This window comes from Schistocerca serialis, chromosome 1, assembly GCF_023864345.2.
Source record: "Schistocerca serialis cubense isolate TAMUIC-IGC-003099 chromosome 1, iqSchSeri2.2, whole genome shotgun sequence".
NCBI lineage: Eukaryota > Metazoa > Arthropoda > Insecta > Orthoptera > Acrididae > Schistocerca > Schistocerca serialis.
Window position 1 is genome coordinate 279029175 of NC_064638.1, and position 22088 is coordinate 279051262.

The window sequence follows — 22088 nt, forward strand, 5'->3', positions numbered from 1 at the left end:
CCTTCTCTAACAATACAAGCCTTTACTTCTTTATCCAAAGTTGGTTTTGTGCCCAGTACCTTCTTTGCCTTATCACATTCGCCGTTTTTAAGCCAATATTGTGCACCTCTCTATCTTATTGCCAGCTCCAGAGTAGCAAGTCTAATATCACGAGCAGTGCTTCAGTCTGTGTTGCCCTACAAGCGCCTGTCAGGCACAAGAGTACACTTCTCTGTGCTCGCCGTAGAGCCTGAACTGTCCTTACCTTCTTGGCTCTATGAGCCCAAACGCTCCACCTGTAGCCCCAGTTATAATTATGACTGCATTGTGGTACGTCCTTATCGTACTTAGTGGCAGCTGAAAACTTCTTTGACCAATAGTTGCTATTTTGCTCAGGATTTTAATGAATCTCTGGCAGACGGTTTCAACAAGAGTATGGAAGTTTTTCGTTTCATCAATGTTTATACGAAGGTATCTTCATCATTATTTCATCCCCATCCGGCGCGCAGGTCGCCCAATGTGGCGTCGAATTAGCAAGACCTGCACCAAGGCGGCCGGACCTGCCCCGCAAGGGGCTTCCCGGCCAGTGACGCCAAACGCTCATTTCCATTTTACATACTTCCTTTCTTTTCGGAGGTTGATCATTTATTCCGATTGTATGGTTTCTCGTTCTTGATAATGCTCCTTTTCGCAACATATGAACCGCTTTGTGCGCTCCTTTGGTTAGCTATTTTTTTCATACCAGTTACTTAGCCTTTCAGGAACTACCCTACCATTTTCCGCTAATTAAACACTTCGGCCGGCAGTATAATTAGCAGATCGTCTGCGTAGGCGATGAAGCCTCTTATGTTTGTTATGCTCTGAAGCTGGTTTAGTGATGGCGCTAAGCCAACATCGCAGAACTTTGGACGACAAGCGGAACCCTGTGGGCAGCCTTTGGTGATTTATTTTTTACTATTTTCTTTTTTGGACAATGCCTGTCTGTGCAGTAATCTAGTAGGGTGTTATAGATACGCCTGGGACACTCCATCTGTTTCAGTCTTTTGAATAGGGCAGGCACCATTAATTATCAAACGCCCTAACTATATTAATCATTAAAGTAAAGAAAAAGTACCCCCAATTGGAATCCAAAGACGGATGAAACCTGTGTGTGGTGATGACTGTATCGACTTCTGTAAAATGCGACGTTAGCTTGTTCGAACTCGTAATGAAGGTAACAGTAGTGCTAACCTCAACATGTGTGACAGAGCTCGTAGTGGTCGAACGCTTACGACAACCAGTTGACGAACTAAACAAAGAAAATTGCCGGATAACACGCACAGATCTGAGGTAAGTTTTGCGTATCACAAGAGCGGTACAGAAAACTGTGTGCATGGTGATTGCCTCGAAGACTCACTACTCGCGTGGGACAGACGAGACGGGATATTTATCAACAATTTCTTTTACGTTTTGAGCGTGAGGGTTCATTGTCATTGGTCATCCTCCATACAGTGCTGACTTCGCTCCATGCGATTTTCATCCGTTTCCAAAACTTAGAGAACATCTTCGAGGACTTCACTTTGATAATCATGAAGCGGTGCAGTCAGAGCTGCGGTTGTGGCACCGTCAACGAAGTTAGAAGTTCTACAGTGACGGTATAAACAAACTCTCTCTCGTCGGGAGAAACGTGTTCGTCGCCAGGTTGACTATGTTGGGAAACAGACGTATAACGTGAAGAATAAAGGTATAGAATTTAAATGGAGTCTGGTTTATTTTAAGACCCTTAAGAGTTTTCATAGAAATAATTCGGAGGCATTAATTTTCAGCACGTCCTGCTATGAACCTCATAGAAAAAGACGTCTAGCTGCTAGATATCATGATTATAACTTGGCTAGCGCTTAATGAAGTGTCACGTGTGCTTTTCAGCCCACTCAATTCGACCAGCAGACGGCGTGGGAGTGGAACGAGGCCCGCCAGCAGTACTACCTGCACCAGTTCCACATCAAGCAGCCCGACCTCAACTACAGGAACCCTGAGGTCCTCGCCGAAATGCAGGTACCTACAATGTCTCGATCCTCACTGATCTTTTCTGTGCAAAATGTACATGCTCTTGCAACAGAGGAAACGTCTATGGAATACTATGTGAAATATTGATCAATAGGAAACTATCGCCACTTGCCGAAAATGAGACATGAAAAGTTATCCAGTAGGATTCTTTTCTACTTTTCAGTTAAAACAAGTATAAGATGTTTGGTTCACAGTAGTGGGAAACGATTTGTAACAGTTACGGATCTCACATAATGACCACCTTCTAAAGAAGAGACTTGATGGGCAGCAGAGTTTCCAACCAAAACTTAAGATCTTCTTCTGTAAACTCCACCCAGTCAAGATTGTGGTGAGAAAGGAAGATTGCAACCATATTGAGATACTTACAATTGAAACTGCCTGGCAGATTAAAACTGTGTGCCGGACCGAGACTCGAACTCAGGACCCTTGCCTTTCGCGGACAAATGCTCTACCATCTGAGCTAATCGAGCACGACTCACGACCCGTCCTCACAGCTTCAATTCTGCCAGTACCTCGTCTCCTACCATCCAAACTTCACAGAAACTCTTCTGCGAACCTTGCAGAACTATAACTTCTGGAGGAAATGAGTCCCGAGTTCAAGTCTCGGTCAGGCAGACAGTTTTAACATGTCAGGAAATTTCATATCAGCGCACACTCCGCTGCAAAAGTGAAAATCTCATTCTGGCACTTACTTACAATTGGTTACAGAGTGGTATTTCCGGTTTTTGTTAATAGACTTCAGGTTCCGTGTCTGTTTCCTGCGACTCATCTATCAGAATTTGGAACACCTCAAATGCACAATTCGTTTTGAGGAAATATTCCGATGGTGACTTCTCTGGTAAATGTGGTGATCAGTTCGATTCAATATTTCAGCCATCCAACCGTTCGCCATCTTCAGGAGAACACTGTTGCTGCTGTTGCAGATCAGGTCTCAGCGGAATTCAGCAGTAGAATCGTTCTCCTGAAGATGGCGAACGGTTGGATGGCCGAAGTATTGAATCGAGTTTATTTTAGGATCCGGCAGCAAAACCGGAGATACTTTCAAGTCGTATTACAACTGGAAAGCCTACTACGTCACAACGCTGAGACTTGCTTTTCAGTAAAGACTTGTCAATCCTTTGGTGCCGAATCCACAAGGGTGTTGTAGTGCACAAGGGAAAAATTGTGGATCATAAAATACGTAGGAGTTAACATCTGCACTGATCGAAAGTGTAAAGAGCACATAAAACTAATTGTAAGAAAAGTAGAAAAATCTTAAGAAAATGTAATTCATCTACGAAAGAAGGTGCCTACTAAAAATTTGTTCACTCTAGTCTTAAGTATTCTACATCAGTCTGCAATCCTCACCGAGTATGAGGTAGAGAAAGCCAAACGAAGAGCGGTGTGGTTTAGTCGGTGCGAGAGCACTACGGAGATGCTCCGCAAATTTCAGTGGCAGTACCCTACAAGAAAGGCGTCGTAATCATAAGTAGCTTTACTATTAAAATTCTGAGGGTGCAAATTGGAAGAAGAGCAGGGAAACTTATTACTTCCTCCGTCATACGTCTCGCGAAATCAGAAATGTTAGAGTTCATATGGAGTATGTGTCGTCTTTTCTATGCACCATTCGCATGTTGAAGAGAGAAGGGGGTATGGCGACTTAAATAGTAAAATCAGAAGTACCCACCGCCACAACTTATGGTGGCTGAAGAACATATAGTGTCCAGTCATGAAACTTACTGGCAGTTTAAAATTGTGTGTCGGACTGAGACTCGAACTCAGGACCTATGCCTTTTGCGGGCAAGTGCTCTACCAAATGAGCTACCCAAGCACGTCTCTGCCCATCTAAAGAAGCCTGATCTCCGGTCCTGAGGGCTGCAGGCAAAGGCTGGTAGGTCGTGTCTCAACACACACATGGGGGGGGGGGGGGGCGGGGGCTGCAGGTGTTACACGATACGTCGGAAATATCCGTGGTTCGCTAAATCCGCCCGTGTGCGGCCAGCTAATGACAACAATCGGATAAGCTAAAGGATATACAACACCTCATCGATGTTACGTATCACTATACTCAAACCTGCCTGGCACGTCCGCCACTCATGTCAGCCCAGCAACAAGTATTTTCCCATCTCTAGTGTATCTGGCTAGGCTCACACGACCTGTATTTGTGTCAGCCAATCAGAAGTCGCCACCTCCCTCCGAGCTACTTAAGGGTTTGAAATTATTTTTATACTAACTGCTGTTTTGTAAGCGTAGTAATGCCCCCAGACGACATAATGGATAACAGATACTCTTTACGTATGAGTATTGATGTAATAATTATTCTTTATCGTAGATAGGAGCCGCAAGTCAAATGACGGCGTCTGAACTGTCAGTTTCGTATTCCAGCCATTTCCACGTTTTTGCGCTGACAAGCAGGACCGTGTGAAATGGCTCAGTGGTTGGTTAGTGCATTGGACTCCCATTCGGGAGATTGACGGTACAAACCCACGTCCGGTTATCCAGATTTAGATTTTCCGTGATTTTCCTAAATGCCGAGGTGGTTACTTTGAAGGGCCATGGCCGATTTACTTCTCTATCCTTGAAACATTATGAGTTTGTGCTCTGTCTCCAACGACCACGCTGTGGACGGGACGTAACTCTCTAATCTTCCTTCCCACAAGATTCGGCATTTCTTTGCCCGCTGTTGTGGAGGGCACTGGGGGATATCGTCGGCCTCCACGGTGTCGTCGGGTGTTGGAATTTCTCCTAGCTGTCTGCTATCAGCAGATTTAGTAAGGGCTATAGTCACCGCACTCACACCCAGGTTGCAGGCCGTTTTCTACTGACTTCCTCACTCACTTCGATTTGAACATTCTCACAGCACCCGGAATTACACTGGCTATCTCCGATTTCGTTGCTCCGATCCATTGCAAGATGTAGAAATCGAAACTGACAGAAATACTCCCATGTTAAGAAAAAAACACAACACCTTGAACGACCAGAGATAGGACGTTCATATTCCCATGATAAGTACATTAGTATGTTCTGCAGAAATTATTAGTATTTTAGTCACCTCGGTTCGGCATGTAACCTTTTGGTTAGTAGACACAGGGTTCACCATGGGCCTGATAATTTCTTCCGTGCGTGGTGGCATCGACGCGTATGAGGCGCGAATGTGTCCTGTGTTATAGAGATCCATGCTGCATTCACCTCGTCACAGCGCTACACCGGTCGCTTCACCATATCCCACACATTTTAGACTGGCGACATGTCTGGTGACCTGGCGGGCCAGAGCGAAAGGCTGACATCCCGTGACACCAAAAAGGAACACGCTCGTGCATTAACATGCGGTCCTGCGTTGCGTTCCTGAAAAATGACGCTTGGGGTGTTGTGCAGAAGGGGTTTGGTGGCTATGGGTCGCAGGACGTCATTGACTTAGGTCAGAGTGTCCTGTGATTTGTGGTTTTACCCAATGGCACCCATACCTTAAGGCCTTGCGTTAGCGCTGTATGTCTTATGCGGATGCAGTCACTGTGTTGTCGCTTTCCATGTCTGCAGCGACCAAAATGTGGCCATCATTTTCAATAAAATAGGATCTGGTTTCATCTGAAAACACTATATGACGCCATACCTGCCCCAATGACATCGTTGCACACACCATTGCCGTCTAACATGTTTCCATACATTCGTCAAAAGTAGGTGGAGAAGTGGACGGCTGTCACCCCTGACAGTGTACGATGTGTTAACTCTGTTCCACTGTTGCCCCAGAGAGGAGGAGGAGGAGAACGAAGATCTGTCGTGCAATGCCATTAGGATGAGGTATCGATCTCGGGGGGGGGGGGGGGGGGTGCGACATGACGCATCTCGTCGTGTGAACCATTCCGCACACACTCATTGCACTGCGTTCGTCTCACGTAAGCGGCAATTTTCCGGATGGATGAATCATATTCTGTCGTGCCAATAATGCGCCCTCTTTCAAACTCAGTGATTTGACGGTACGGCTCTCGGATACGTGTGCGAGGCAACCAGCACATCTCCTCAAGCCACACTGATCCATTACCTTAGTTTTATAGCGACAACGAGAGCCGCAGGAGCATTTTACCGTTAGATGGTGTTGTGCCGCGATATCGATGTTGAACCTTGAACCCGCGGGCCGACATGGTTCATTTCTGCAGAAGATACTAATGTTCGTGTCCTGTGAATATATTCGTCCTGTCTCTAATCACTCAAGGTGTTCTGTAGTTAGATTCGACGTACCAAACGTTTAAACACTTTCAGCTACGTTTGTGTATTTGCTTTTCTATGTGGAGGCACGAAGTGTTTTTTGTATGAAGGTACCACTAAGGCGTTCTCGCTTCCCACGACCGGGTTCCCGGATTCGATTCCCGGCGCGGTCAGGGATTTTCTCTGCCTCGTGATGACTGGGTGTTGTGTGATGTCCTTAGATTAGTTAGGTTTAAGTAGTTCTAAGTTCTAGGGGACTGATGACCATACATGTTTAGTCCCACAGTGCTCAGAGCCATTTTTTTACCACTAAGGAAATCAGAAATAAATTTGTGTTGACACTTGAGATCTTGGAGATTTTTCATCGACCATATGGAATTAAGACTGTTTCAGAACAGTAAGTAGAGCAGAAAATTATACGCTAGTAATAAGCTTCAATAGAACCCTTTTATCAGTGTCAGTAGTGAATTGATAAGTATCAATCGATCGTCGATTTGCTCCTGAGTCAAAACCAACTTCCAATGCTTCAAATTTTCTTATATGCCGAAGTATTGTGCATAAAAACGGAAGCAACAATTCGGCTGAGCACCAAAAAGAAGAAAATTGACTTTTTTCGGGGAGGTCTAATGTTTCTTCTATCGTCCGAGACGTCATTTCCTAACAGTTTTACAATATACATAGCAACAGTTGCGATAGACGTGTTGATCCAAGTTGTGGGCCAAACGCTGCATTCATCGCCCGCTACTGCACATTACGATCAAGAACCGTTTTCACCACTCGAAAACTATTCACCAGTTTAATTCCGTTTCACCATACGGCTTATAAATCGGCCCGCTTTTCTCTGTCGCTGAAAAATCAGCTTTAGCCGCGCGGGGTTGCCACGCGGTCTCAGGCGCCTTCTCACGGTCCGCGCTGTTGCACCCGTCGGATGTTCGAGTCCTCCCTCGGGCATGGGTGTGTGTGTTGTCCTTAGCGTAGGTTAGTTTAGGTTAGATTAAGTAGTGCGTAAGCTTAGGAACCGATGACCTTAGCAGTTAGTTCCTTCCATTTCACCCATCTCCTGACTGTAAAACGCCTCCCTCCCCTTGCCCCTTCTTGACACACACACACACACACACACACACACACACACACACACACACACACAAACACACAACGCCAAGTCCTGTTGGACGTTCATCTACTTCAACAGCTACTAACATGATGTGGGCGCAATATGGCTGTTGGTTAGGATACAAAATTTGTAGTTCACCAGTCCTCCGATAGCTGGAGTGAGAAAGTTGATGAAAAAAAATTGTATCGATACATTACCAAGGAATAGTTGTGCAGACTGAGACTGCGTTTGGTTTCGACCCCAAATGCTTGACAAGCTTACAAAATTTCAATAAAAAATGGAATTTCCAAATGATATTAATTTTTTAGGCTTGTACACCATAGACAAAGGATTTAACAACCATGTCTCTTTCACCTTAGGAACTCCTCTTTTTTCCAACAGTGTAACATAAAGTAACTTCTTCATAAGAGCATAGGCTCTGAAATGACTTTTAAAGGACTGCCCTGAATAAATGAAGACTCCGGTTTTCAGGACAACCTACGATTCTGGCTGGACAAGGGCGTGGATGGCTACCGCATGGACGCGGTGACATTCCTGGTGGAGGCGGAGGGCTTTCCAGATGGGGTCCTGGGTGACATAGACCAGCCGTACATGCACCAGCCTGAGTCCTACGTCGTCGTACAAGAGTTTCGTGCCGTCGTCGATGAGTATGACAACAGGTAAGCAATCACTGGATTCCACTGAAGATAATGTTTCAGCGTTTCAGTGTCCACATAAAATTAAACCCTGGTTCTCAACACGTGGCAAACACTTTATACTGTCTGATAAAAAGTATCCTGACACCTCTATGTAATGCGGGATTCACTATTAGGTATCGTTAGAGGTGGACCGCCAGAGTGAAAGGGAGATAGGGATGTTTTGCTGTCAATAGAGAAGCAGTAATAGACTGGGTCAGTAAGGACAGATGAGTGACTTCGAACGTGAACTAGTCATTGGATGTCATCTGGGTAGCAAATCTATCAGCAACATTTCAACCCTTGTACAGCCAACCAAGTCGACTTTTGGAGATATAGCTCTCAACTGGAGAGGAACAACCACTACTAAGCCAACAACACGCAAGACCTCATATACCGACGGACCAGGGACCATCGTGCATTGTGGGGTGTGGTTGTAAAAAATCGGATGCAGTCAGCGAGAGGAACCACTCGTGACTTCCAAAGTGCTACCAACAGTTTCAACTTGTACATTGTTAGTGCGAAGGGGGTGAATGGAGTTTAGTGGTAGAGCAGCTACTGACACCACACACATTTCTATAGTCAATGCTAAGCGACGCTTGGGGTAGTGTACACACCGACTCCAGTGTACAGCTGACGACTGGAAAAGACTGATTGGGGTAATGAAATGAACTACACCTAGTTGTAATACGGTTGAGGGGTTTGGGTATTGAGGAATGTGTGGAAAATGTTCCATGGCTCTCTGTGTCTCGCCAACCATGAAGTATGGAGGAGGTAGTTTACGGTATGAGGGTGTTATTTGTGGTTAGTCTGGTCACCTTTGTGTGCTTAAGAAAACGTTATTTGCATAAGAATATGACGCCGTTTTACAGCCTTGTGTAATGCATGCAGTAGAGGAAAAGAGACTGTTTGTAACAGCATGACAACGCACTATCTAATAAAGTTATATCTGTGAGGGGACTGTTTGTGGTCAATAACTTTCTTGAAATGTACTGGAATGACCAGAGTCTTAAAATGAAGCAAATGGTGCATCTGGAAGCGTTCCCAGCAAATTTCGAGTCATCATAAAGGTGGACAGCCCATGACGTTCACCAAAAGATGTCCACATATTTTCTATGAGATGGTGTCAACCGGCCAGCCATGACATTATGGCTACTGCTCACAGCGAGACTCAATGCTTCTGATGGTGACGCGGGGATGTGACGTGTAAGGAAGAGTACAAGTGGAGTACGGAGGAATGAGGAATGATTCTAGCGACGATACAGTTCGTAAATGTGGAAATCCACTGATGTAAGCGAACTTGACGAGGGACAAATTGCTACGGCCTGATGTTTGGGAACGATCATTTCGCAAAGGCCGAAGCTGATCGACTGTCACGTGATACGTGAATCTATGGAGAGCAGCTAAAGGACTATGCGATCACGAGAAGGCGACAACGTGTCTGACGTCCACGCCTCGTTACAGAACGCTGAAGTCGAAGGCTTGACAGCTATGTAGAGCAGGATATGTGACTGTCTGTCGCCGATCTGACGACAAAGTACGGTGCTGCTGCAGGCACAGGTGTTTCGGAATGCACTGTTCAATGCACATTGCCAGGGCTCCGTGGAAGACAACTCCACTGTGTTCCCATGTTGACACAATGAGTTAAAATAACAGTGTGCACGGAATCGCTGAAACTGGACCCTGTTGCTTGGACACATCACGTTTATTGTTACATCAGGTCGAAACTCGTGTCCAGATATGCCATCATTGGATGAACTTCTGATGGAAACGTGCACTGCGCCACGAACACATACCGATGGGGCAGTGTTATATTATGGGGAACATTTCACTTGGGTTCCATGCGACCTGTGATAGTAATCAAACGCACCATAACTGCTGTGCAGTACGTGCGGACCAACTGCACCCCTACACGCTGTATGTTTTGCCTGGCGGTGATGGCATCTTGTAGCTAGACAATTGCTCAAAGTCGTGCTTCTGTTCTTGGAGAAGCGTAATAGTACACACACGTAAATACCTTGGCTTCCAAATTCTGGTTCCTCCGACCCCAAGTTCCCTACCTCAGATTGTTGAATGGAGCAGCCTTTTCTCAAGCTGTTACGGAAGCACTCTCTATAGCATCCCTGTGGTAGACACCAGTAACAGTATAATATGGAGTGGCCATTCCCTCTGGTCTCCTTGTCTGCTAATTCAGACAGCTTGGAGCATCAGGCAGTCATACCACAAACTATGTGATCATTTGCATATTACGCCAATCTGGCACAAAACAGGGCTAAATTAAATCACACTGTAGAGATGGAACGATCTCGCCCTACGTCTATTATAATAGCTATGACATCCACTCCTTTGACATATTGATTGTGTCTAATGCCTAAACAGCTATTTTATTATGTTATCGGTTAGGCAGCTGGAGAATAGACAGAGGCAGGGAGTGAAATGGTGGTTCCGTTCCATGGTTCTATTCCTTTGCAAATACAGGGTGTTTATAAATGAATATCGGGGTTTTAACGCCTAATAATATTTATTACATTAAACTTACAGTTATAAATGATATGTCAAAAGAAAGTGCAACTCAAACCATTTAGTTTGGCACCAGTGCACATGCGCAGCACGCAATGTTTCCGCCGCAATCCGCTAGACAGCGGTAGTAGCGAAGATGGCGACTAGTGAACAGAAACTGTTTTGTGTTTTGCAGTTTGCAAAGACCGAATCTGTAGTTACTGTACAACGTGTGTTCCGGCCGAAGTTCGGTTGTAATCCTCCAAGTGATCATCAATTTGAAGATACCGGCAACCTTTGTAAAGGGAAGAGCACAGGACGACCAAGAGTTAATGAAGAGACTGTTGAGCGAGTGAGAGAGACGTTCACTCGTAGCCCGCAGAAGGCTAGTCGTGAATTACAAGCTCCCGTGTCGACTGTTTGGAAAGTTTTAAGAAAACACGTACAGTTACGTCCTTACGGTATACAGTTATTACAGGCTCTAAAGCCGGCAGACCATGGATTACGTGCCAATTTCGCCAACGAAATGTTGTTTCATGACGATGAAGATTTTCTGGATCATGTTGTCTTCAGTGATGAATCGACCTTTCACCTTAGTGGCCATGTTAACACTCACAATGTGCGCATCTGGGGCTCAGAAAATCCTTACCAGGTGGTACAAATGCAACGAGATTCCCCTAAAGTGACTGTTTTTTGTGCCGTATCCCGACGGAAAGTTTATGGGTCTTTCTTTTTTCGTGAACCTACTGTAACTGGCACTTCTTACCTTGACACACTAGAGCAATGGCTCTTCCCTCAGTTGAGCCAGAGAACTTCATTTTTCAGCAAGATGGTGCGCCACCTCACTGACATAGCGAAATACGCGATTGGTTGAACTTCGCTGTACCCAAGCGCTGGATAGGCTGCAAGGGGCCCAATGACAGTGCTTGCTTTGCATAGCCTCCACGTTCACCCGACATATGCGATTTTTTCCTTTGGAGCTTCATCAAGAATCGTGTGTACGTACCTCCGTTACCGGCAGACCTCCCAGAATTAAGAAACCGGATTGAAGCATCTGTTGCTACAATCACTGAAGACACACTTATCAACGTTTGGGAAGAACTCGGCTGAACACTTGATCTGTGCCGTGTGACAAATGGTGCTCACATTGAAATCTATAAGGTTCTTGGTAAAACTGTTTGAGTTGCTTTTTCATTTGACATATCATTTATAACTGTAAGTTTAATATAATAAATATTAAAAGCGTTAAATCCCGATATTCATTTATAAACACCCTGTATTATAATACCTTGTACTATGTTTAGTCCGCTTAAGGTCCTGTCTAAAGGAAACCTGTGTGGTAAATAGTATTACTGATGTTGGCGAGTAACATTGCACTACTGAGAACAGTTAAACAGCCTTCAAAAACCATTGGAATTTGCAAGGTGAACTAACATGTAAAGAAAACAGCAACGATGAAGTCATGGTAATAAGCCTTTGCAGCTATTTTAGAAAGAACTGTCAAGAGAATACGGTACACCTTGCAGACACCATGTCAGGTAGAATGGTGGAGATAACTGGTCATCAGCCAGAACAACATACGACTAGCATCCTACTGAACTGCAATTCGTAGTTCGTAATTTCATGGTACTAGCTCAGCAGTAACATAGTATCGGCGGTTTAAGAACGCTAATGTCGGACGAGTGACTGCAAGTAGAAGACCATAGTGGGCAGATCATGTTTTCCGAGCAGAGGGTATATCCCTTAGAAAACTATGAGAACATCAGATAACTGGTAGAAGAGGTCGTCCGCGAACGAGATGGAAAGACAGAACTTTAATCAATAAGCAGATCCAACAGCCAGCGTTTAGAATGACAGAGACAAAAGCAAATGGGCAAACACTTGAAATCAATTTATGTGATGTTACCATTCTATTTATTCATGATTCGTGGAATGTATGTGTTCATTATTTCGTAACGTTTTATGTTTATGTATTGGTACATTTTTTGTCTTCTGCCATGAGCCTAACTGGGCTGGTTATGTGCAATAAGCGACGATGATGATGAACATGTTTACAGTATTCTCCTCTTTCATATAGTTTAATTTAGCGAGAAGAACAGAAAAAAATATTGTTTAAATTTCCTGAATTCAAGTAAAATGTGTTATTACGATCAGAGCTATATAGGGATTACGGATGAGAAGCACTGGCAAACTGAAATTGTCATGCTGACGAGTGGATATGAGTAGATAGAGCGGACCATACGGAACTTGAAGTCTCTGTCCAGCACACGTTGTTAATATATCTCGTGGGTCAATGTGAGCAAAGACTTGGCAAAAATTTGGGGTTTCCTTCCAGAGTTGTTAAGTGGTTTTATGGTTTTCCAGGACGATGATAACCGAGTCCTACGGCACAGTGGACCAGATTCTGGGCTACTACGGCAACGAGACCAATCCTGGGGCTGACTTCTCCTTCAACTTCCTGCTGATCACCGATGTCAACGCCAGCTCCACTGCTGCGGACTTCGCTGAAGTCATCAGCAACTGGATCGACATTGTCGACGAGCGGGGAGTGTGGTCCAACTGGGTGGTATGTTTATTCTTGGCGTTGATAATAAGTTCCTCTGATACAGTTTTTTAAAATTTTATTTTGACCATGCACAACACAAAAAAGAATCTTAAGATGAGAAGAGTTCAGCAACACGCATTTCATAGTTAGTTTTAGGAAAAGTGATGTCACTGGCATCCGTTATACGCAAGGTAATAATCCCCAATGGGGGTTTATGAACGTGAGCCTTCCGTCTGCTAGTGGGATCTGCATCAGTTGGGCTACTGAGAGGCAGATTCCTCCCCAAATAACTCAGATACTGAATTAATAACTGTGTATATCGAATTTGACGATAGCTAGGGAGCTGGCCCTGGTAAATGAGTCCTGGGTGTTGAGCTAGGAAAAAAATCGTTAAAGGTACGCAGTCGGGAAAAATGGATTCACTAACTCCTGAATTTAAATCTTGGCCCAAGTGAACCTAAGTTTATTGCAACCATTCTCAGTGTGCACATGTCAACCGTAACATTCACATTAATCTTAATTAGGCACATGACAAAAGCAACAGCGATTTAAGGAAAAGAAATGAGACAGAGCAAGCAAAACTTGGAAAAGTTCTCGGAAAAGGAATGAAGGGTTTCAAAAATAATAGTCCAATAATTTAACTGGAGGAAGCATGGTCTCTGCTGGTTGCACAGTGATTGTAAGATCATACCAAACAGAGAATGGAAAGCAAAGAAGCAGCTACTCTGCTCACTTGGTTATGGATGAGCCTAGATGAATGTAATTGAGTGAAAAAAAGCCTGTCTTTGCTCCTACCTAACCTGCTGACGCCACCAGATAATCTCACCAAGATGATGTGCATAGAGGAAAGCTGTATACGGTCCTAATGGCTACTGTCGCCACTCGTCTGACAATGCACAAGCTGACATTCAGAAGTTTCATTCTCTGCCGAATTTCCTCGCTGAAGCCCCTAATTCAAGCTCCAGGATCTTCTCCTCGCAGTCCTACCCCTGAGAAAGTCTGCACCATGTCTCCTGTCCCTGCTCTAAGCAGAGTCTGCTTCACAATTCTCCAGTGAAAAAAGATGTACCAAATTCTGGCCAGTGAGGTTATTGATAACGCTCTGTCTGCTCTCTCGCCAAAGAAGCGATGTAAAAAGTTCTCCAATCAGTTGGCTTCTTGTCGACGCAGTTTTTAGAACATTCTACCTATCTATCCTCCTCCATCGATTTCTTTTTCAGTCCGCGAATCCCTGGATTTGTCTACGCACACAATTCCCAGAAAGTCAGTGAACCGTGATACCACTCAGTTCTTTAGAAAACCAAAATTACAATCTCATCACAGTTATTTAAAGAAAATGGGAAGCCCGGGATCACTGGTGAAGGACAAGCTTCTGATTGTCTTACGATTTTAATTTGACTCGAAACAGACTTTACTATAAACTTCAATTTGGACATTTGCCCTCTTACTGATGCAGTCTACACATTTTTACTTTAATTGAATTACATAAACACGAATAAGGATTATATTTTGCATCCGAAATAAAAAAAAAGATAGTAGGCACGTGAATAATCAATCATAAACAATCTTTCTTGTTTAACGATATCTCAAAAGGCTACTAACACTATACACTTGCAAAACTTACACAGCCACATAATACCACAACTTCATTAAAAAAACAAAGATCTTAAAGCTTAATAAAACTGAACTGCCCACATAAAGGTACACAGTGAACAATGCTTATACTAAAAACGCGAAGTGGGCCAACCAAGGTCGCAAAACTGGCACACAGGAAAAATAACAAGTTGCACATTCATTAAAGATACACAAACGATTAACCTAAGTGTTGGATAAGAATGGCTAGTATTAAGCAGTAAAATAACTTACAGAAACGCTAATATTAACAAAGTGGCCTCACTTAACTTTAGAGAACAGCATTAAGGCCACAGCAGTATTTGGAAGCAATAACGCTACGGCCGGCAGGCAATACAAGCGATCACTCCCCACGGCTTGTGCACAGGCTCACAAGCAGGCGATATATGTTTATATATAGTCCGACCAGCCTCACAATGCGCTGTCCTGACAAGAATCCATAATCGCACCAACCCCAGGAAACGAGCAGACTTAGCAAATGGCCTACAGCACAAATAGATTTCAATGAAAACAAGGTCAAATCACAGCCACAGTGGAAAATATATTAAGCCTGCCCCCAAATTCTTATGGAGCAATATTTTAACAGTACCTGTCCCCCAGTAAATTAGCAGGAAACTTAGAGATCACTTTCAGTTGCCTTAAGGCACTTTCAACATTAAATGAAACGTACCAAATCCTGCCATCAAAAATGATTAAACTATTAACTCTACAGCTGTCTGGCGCGTGAACAACAACCAGTCTCCAAGCGGCCAATATGTCCTAAATCAAGTTAAAACTTGCATAGAAACCACTTAAGATACACACCTCACATATGATGGGGAACGAAATGAGGAACATCAGCCTCCTTAAAATAGCCACCGTGGAACCAATTTCAGAACCATCTCTGGCAGCTACCAAAGCCAGAATAAGTTTCAACAATCTTCTTAGTTAAACACAGAATAACTTGTAGCTTGCAAATTACGAGCTGGGAAGAGGTTCAGCGTGAGACGACGAGCCCACCACAGTTTTGCACGTCAAGGCTCCCAATGACCGGCCCCTTACATCCGACGCGACAAAAGACAAGGACGGCGAGCACGGCGAGGCGCATGCACCATGGTTAGGATCGCCGGCTTGTTTTCAACACAAGTTGGTCCTATGAACGCCGACCGGAGACTCTTACGTCACACGTTCACCCGGAAAACCCGCCGGGGGGAGCAGTCAAAGATAGCAAGACAGCCGAATATCGATATCAGCGATGCAAGTAGAACACCCTAGCGCCAGCCGCCACGGCTCAGTCAGATCCTAGTCTCAAACTCTTGAGAATTTTTTAAGACAGACCAATAAGAACATGTCCCACCTTTGGTGGATGTTGTTCTGGCGTAACCACAAGCGCCGGAACGAAGACTAAGAAGAGCAGAGAAGGCGGTGAAACGACTTCGGCCAATGGTGCGCTGCCTACGGCCACGCCACGACAGGAGCGACACCTGCAAGAATTGAATATAAGCTCCGCCGGAGTGGACGCTCTGTTTGAGGAGCCGTATCACGGTCTGCGCGGCCCCTGCTGCTGTAGGTTCGAGTCCTCCCTCGAGCATGGGTGTGTGTGTTGTTCTTAGCATAAGTTAGTTAAAGTAGTGTGTAAGTCTAGGGGCCGATGCACTTAGCAGTTGGGTCCCTTAGGAATTCACACACATTTGAACATTTTTTAAACGCCGCTCCTGCCAGCCTCGACTAGAACATTAGTGGAAAGCGTTCGCTGAGTATTAGCACGGCCTAGGAGAGAGTGCTACGATATCAGATAGTAGTGATCTATATCTATTGCTTGTTTGGAGTTTGTAAAGAGCGAAGAAGATTACTATTTGCATGTCGCCCATCGCTTGCAACATTTGTTGTGCATATAAAGTTAAATATTGTCAGCCTGCTTTATTGAAACAAAACTACTAATGTTATGTGCTTGAATTGTTGTATAGCATTCTGAGAAGGCTGCATCGTTTAGGCACCTTATCTGCAATGAAATGATAATTAAATCAAGACCCCAAGCTACCGACAGGCGTTGATATACATCAATGGCGACAGTTGAAAACGTGTGCCCCGACCGGGACTAGAGCCCGGGTTCAAGTCCCGGTCAAGTCCCGGTCGGGGCACACAACTGTCCCTGATGATGTATATCAACGCCTGTCGGCAGCTTAGCGTCTTGATTTAATTATCATTTTATTCTAGAGAGCTGCACGGTTCTTCTGTTCTTTCGGATATGTCCGAAAGAACAGATACCATCTGCAATGAGTGGGCAGGACCCAACAGAAGTAATACCCACACGACTGCCGTTGACATCAGGCTGACACAACATGCTTTCTCCAGCAGGCCGAATACATACACTCCTGGAAATGGAAAAAAGAACACATTGACACCGGTGTGTCAGACCCACCATACTTGCTCCGGACACTGCGAGAGGGCTGTACAAGCAATGATCACACGCATGGCACAGCGGACACACCAGGAACCGCGGTGTTGGCCGTCGAATGGCGCTAGCTGCGCAGCATTTGTGCACCGCCGCCGTCAGTGTCAGCCAGTTTGCCGTGGCATACGGAGCTCCATCGCAGTCTTTAACACTGGTAGCATGCCGCGACAGCGTGGACGTGAACCGTATGTGCAGTTGACGGACTTTGAGCGAGGGGGTATAGTGGGCATGCGGGAGGCCGGGTGGACGTACCGCCGAATTGCTCAACACGTGGGGCGTGAGGTCTCCACAGTACATCGATGTTGTCGCCAGTGGTCGGCGGAAGGTGCACGTGCCCGTCGACCTGGGACCGGACCGCAGCGACGCACGGATGCACGCCAAGACCGTAGGATCCTACGCAGTGCCGTAGGGGACCGCACCGCCACTTCCCAGCAAATTAGGGACACTGTTGCTCCTGGGGTATCGGCGAGGACCATTCGCAACCGTCTCCATGAAGCTGGGCTACGGTCCCACACACCGTTAGGCCGTCTTCCGCTCACGTCCCAACATCGTGCAGCCCGCCTCCAGTGGTGTCGCGACAGGCGTGAATGGAGGGACGAATGGAGACGTGTCGTCTTCAGCGATGAGAGTCGCTTCTGCCTTGGTGCCAATGATGGTCGTATGCGTGTTTGGCGCCGTGCAGGTGAGCGCCACAATCAGGACTGCATACGACCGAGGCACACAGGGCCAACACCCGGCATCATGGTGTGGGGAGCGATCTCCTACACTGGCCGTACACCACTGGTGATCGTCGAGGGGACACTGAATAGTGCACGGTACATCCAAACCGTCATCGAACCCATCGTTCTACCATTCCTAGACCGGCAAGGGAACTTGCTGTTCCAACAGGACAATGCACGTCCGCATGTATCCCGTGCCACCCAACGTGCTCTAGAAGGTGTAAGTCAACTACCGTGGCCAGCAAGATCTCCGGATCTGTCCCCCATTGAGCATGTTTGGGACTGGATGAAGCGTCGTCTCACGCGGTCTGCACGTCCAGCACGAACGCTGGTCCACCTGAGGCGCCAGGTGGAAATGGCATGGCAAGCCGTTCCACAGGACTACATCCAGCATCTCTACGATCGTCTCCATGGGAGAATAGCAGCCTGCATTGCTGCGAAAGGTGGATATACACTGTACTAGTGCCGACATTGTGCATGCTCTGTTGCCTGTGTCTATGTGCCTGTGGTTCTGTCAGTGTGATCATGTGATGTATCTGACCCCAGGAATGTGTCAATAAAGTTTCCCCTTCCTGGCACAATGAATTCACGGTGTTCTTATTTCAATTTCCTGGAGTGTAGTTCACAAAACTGAATGCAGTTGGTTGCCTCAGAGCAGCAGGAGATAGGAATGTGGTCAAACTGTTTACAGTCCCACCTGCCTTCAAGAAGTCACAGATCCGAGTAAAATGCCCACTGAAAAGCGTTCTTTGACCTAGCTGGGATTGTTGGTACAACGGCCGTTTATTTGCTATGGGCGACCCTCTCCACTATTCATTAGCCTCACCTTTCTTAGCCAGATACCTTGCAGTGTTCCTACAGCATGTTGCAAAAACTGTAGCTCTACTGGAATGGAGTCCAGCAGAACAGTGCTGCTCTGCAGAGCACTTGCGCCCTGGCTGACCAGACACATTACCCCTCCTACTCTTGTTACTAGTCTCAGAAGTCAGCCCCTGCCCTTTTGAACGTATGTCTGCAGGGTCTCAGCGCGCATCATATGCTGTGGCGTACTGCTGAGTCACCAGACGAAGGCTCGCAAATGACGTTTACTATTTTGCACGCAAAAGTTATGAATCCTAACAGAGAAGGTTAATAAATAGAAAAAAATGGCTTGATCTTTACAGTCACTGAGATTCTTTCTGTACCTAGCAGCCCCTACAAACGGCGCAGTAAAATATGACTGCAATTTTCATTAAAGGAATCTACAGAACAAAAATAAGATGTTTCACGGTGGGAACAAACTCATGCCTCTCATCACTCTCACCTCACAATAGAAATTTGGGTGCATGGAGTTACAGTAATGGATTACAACGTCACACCATCAATGAAATTCTCTCCTTTTCTCTCATTCAAATCTTCTTTTAGTTATACAGTAAGTAGGAACGCCATACTACAAGTGGAAGTAGGAATGTCAACGACGTGGGAAAGGGGGCTGCTCCGCCAATACGAAAACATAAAATTCAGTCCCTGTATTTACACATATCACCAAACTCATTCATCCTCATATCTGGTGTGGATGATGAAGGATTTTATTTAATGTTTTGTTTTACAGTAGATGTAGGTAAATTTTCTTTTTGAGAATACATCCAGACTGCAAATCCCATTTATTACAAAATGAAAAAGTTTAAAAATGTTACTATTTTTAATCCTGACTTATTTACAATTCTTTGATATACATTACCCCTTCACTCACTCATTCGTTCCACTGATGGTTCCCTTGATTTACACTCACTCCACACACTAATAGTTAACCGTGGAACACATTCATTGTTAGCTTATGTAATCTATGAGCACTTGCTGATCGTAGACAAGTATTTTATTAGCCACTGAACACATTCCTTCTTTCCTTCCGTAGAACAAAAACAGAAATTTATTTAAGTAATACTCTAATGATAAGCACATCAACATATATTTTACGAAAATAATTAATAACAAAAAACAGTGATAATACACGGCTACCAAGTACGCTGAGGCAACTCATGAGCAGTATTACTTAACTTGGATTGTCATAGCAACAGTAGACAGCACGTTCAGCAACAAAAAGGTCAGAAAGTCTTTCCCATAAAATGTACAGATAAATATAATTTTACACACATGTCACGATCATTGCATTTAAATGTACATAAACACATCATACACAACATTGTGCAGCGTAAAATAAAAGAACCACCGTGTTTCTGAAAGAGAGCAACTTAAGCGTGTATATTAGAAAAGGTTCAGTAGAAAATATAAATAGAAAAATTCCAGGTTTATGCTCAGTTTCAAACTCGATAGGTCCTTCGTGCACAAATTGAAGAAAACATTAAACAAGGTCATTGCTGTGAGCACGGGTCGTGAGTCGTGCTTGGTAGCTCAGATGGTAGAGCACTTGCCCGCGAAAGACTAAGGTCCAGATTTAGAGTGTCCGTCCGGCACACAGTTTTAATCTGCCAGGAAGTTTGATATCAGCACACACTCCGCTGCAGAGTGAAAATTTCATTCTGGAAACATCCCCGAGGCAATGGCCAAGCCGTTTCTCCACAATATCCTTTCTTCCAGCAGTGCTGCAAGGTTCGAAGGAGAGCTTCTGTGAAGTGTGGAAGATGGGAGACGAGGTACTGGCGGAATTGAAGCTATGAGGACGGGTTGTGAGTCGTGCTTGGGTAGCTCAGATGGCAGAGCACTTGCCCGAGAAAGGCAAAAGTCCCGAGTTCGAATCTCGGTCCAGCACACAGTTTTAATCTGCCAGGAAGTTTCAAGGTCATCATGTTCACGATTTTTATCTAGCCTTGCGCAGCCAAAGCACAACAACAAAAATCGTGGCACGACTAAGGTTGGCACTGAAGAAATGAAAATAGACACTAGCCGCACAAAACCTAAGAGGATGACGTAGATCTGTACAAAGGGGGTCGGGAGGGGGAAGCTATACCCGATGTCACTGACTGCCGGCAGCTGCGTGCATAGTGGCAGGTAATGTCCAATGGTAGGTCCGTGTGCTGAGCAGGCCTCCTTCTCCCATAGGAAGCCGCTGTCCGTATAAGTTCGACACTGCATTTGTAGGATGAGACAAGACACAAGCTCCTGTTATCAACATTGTATGGATCATCTGGATTTTGTCATTACTCAGTAAAAGGAGAAAAGACTCGTAAGTACCGGCTGTACCGGGTGCTGTAAATCGAATATAGAACCGATACGAAAGCAGATGCTTCTCACCTGCGTTGATATCAGTGATATGCCTATGTTACACGCAGAAAGCATGAAAAGGCATTGTAAACAGAGAAGCGCTACCAGACAAAGTACGGCTGTTCATTGATTTGTCAAATTTGGATTGCTTCTCATTCCCGCTTGTTCACTGTTGATGGGTTAAGGATTTCTCTGAAAGAGAAAGAATAGGACACTACTTTCTGCAAGTCTGGTAACATTTAACTACATTCAGCATCTCTAAAAGTAGTTTTCAGTATTATCCACATCCTTAGAAAGAGTTAGTTTATATTGAAATAATGAATTATTCTTCACCCTTAACTTTGGAAAATATTAAGTTACGTATGTAACGAGATTTTTCGTATTGGAAGTTTCTCAGATTGGTTTGAAGATGCTGTTGTGAAGACACTCCACAAAATAGTAGACAATACACTGGTGAAACACATTATTGTCACTATTTTAAAAATGAATAACAACATGTCCACTACACTTTGTGAACAACTTCTACGGTAAATCATGCCCAGCAGTAAACAGCTTTTACTTCAAAGAAGACAATAAACTGGACAGCCTACACTTAGCTTAACAGATGATATACTATAAGGGGCAGTCATATGAAAACGATAGATATGGAAAAAAGTAAGTAAACTATTCATTATTTCAAAAGTAATCGCCATATGTGTTAAGATATTTCTCCCACTGTGAGACAAGATGGTCAGTATATTCTTCGAAAAATGTTTCAGTCGTCGATGTGCACCTCTTCGTCCAAAGCAAATCGATGACCACTGCAGGGCTTGAAAAATATGGAAATCGTATTGGAATTGATCGGGACTGTATGGAAGTTGTATAAGCGCTACCCAGGGAAGTTTTGCAAGGTAATCGAAACAACCTTGTCAACAAGTCGGCGAGCATTATCCTGCAACAGAATGACGAAGTCCATCACATTCGTGTGTGTTTGAACGTGATGGCGATTTTCAGTTTTTGTAAAGTGTTCACGTACGGCTGGCTGTGCGTTAACTGAAGTGTACCATCAAGTCCAAACGCCTAG

General features: G+C 44.8%; 1 protein-coding gene across 1 annotated transcript in view; it reads left to right on the forward strand.

Annotated features, from left to right (window-relative positions):
- LOC126465766 (maltase 2-like) overlaps positions 1 to 22088 on the forward strand; it is a 48250-nt gene that overhangs the window by 18657 nt on the left and 7505 nt on the right. The window contains exons 4-6 of the mRNA XM_050096336.1: positions 1885 to 2013; positions 7793 to 7980; positions 12859 to 13060. Of these exons, the coding sequence (XP_049952293.1) occupies positions 1885 to 2013; positions 7793 to 7980; positions 12859 to 13060 (519 nt within the window). The remainder of the gene's footprint in view (positions 1 to 1884; positions 2014 to 7792; positions 7981 to 12858; positions 13061 to 22088) is intronic.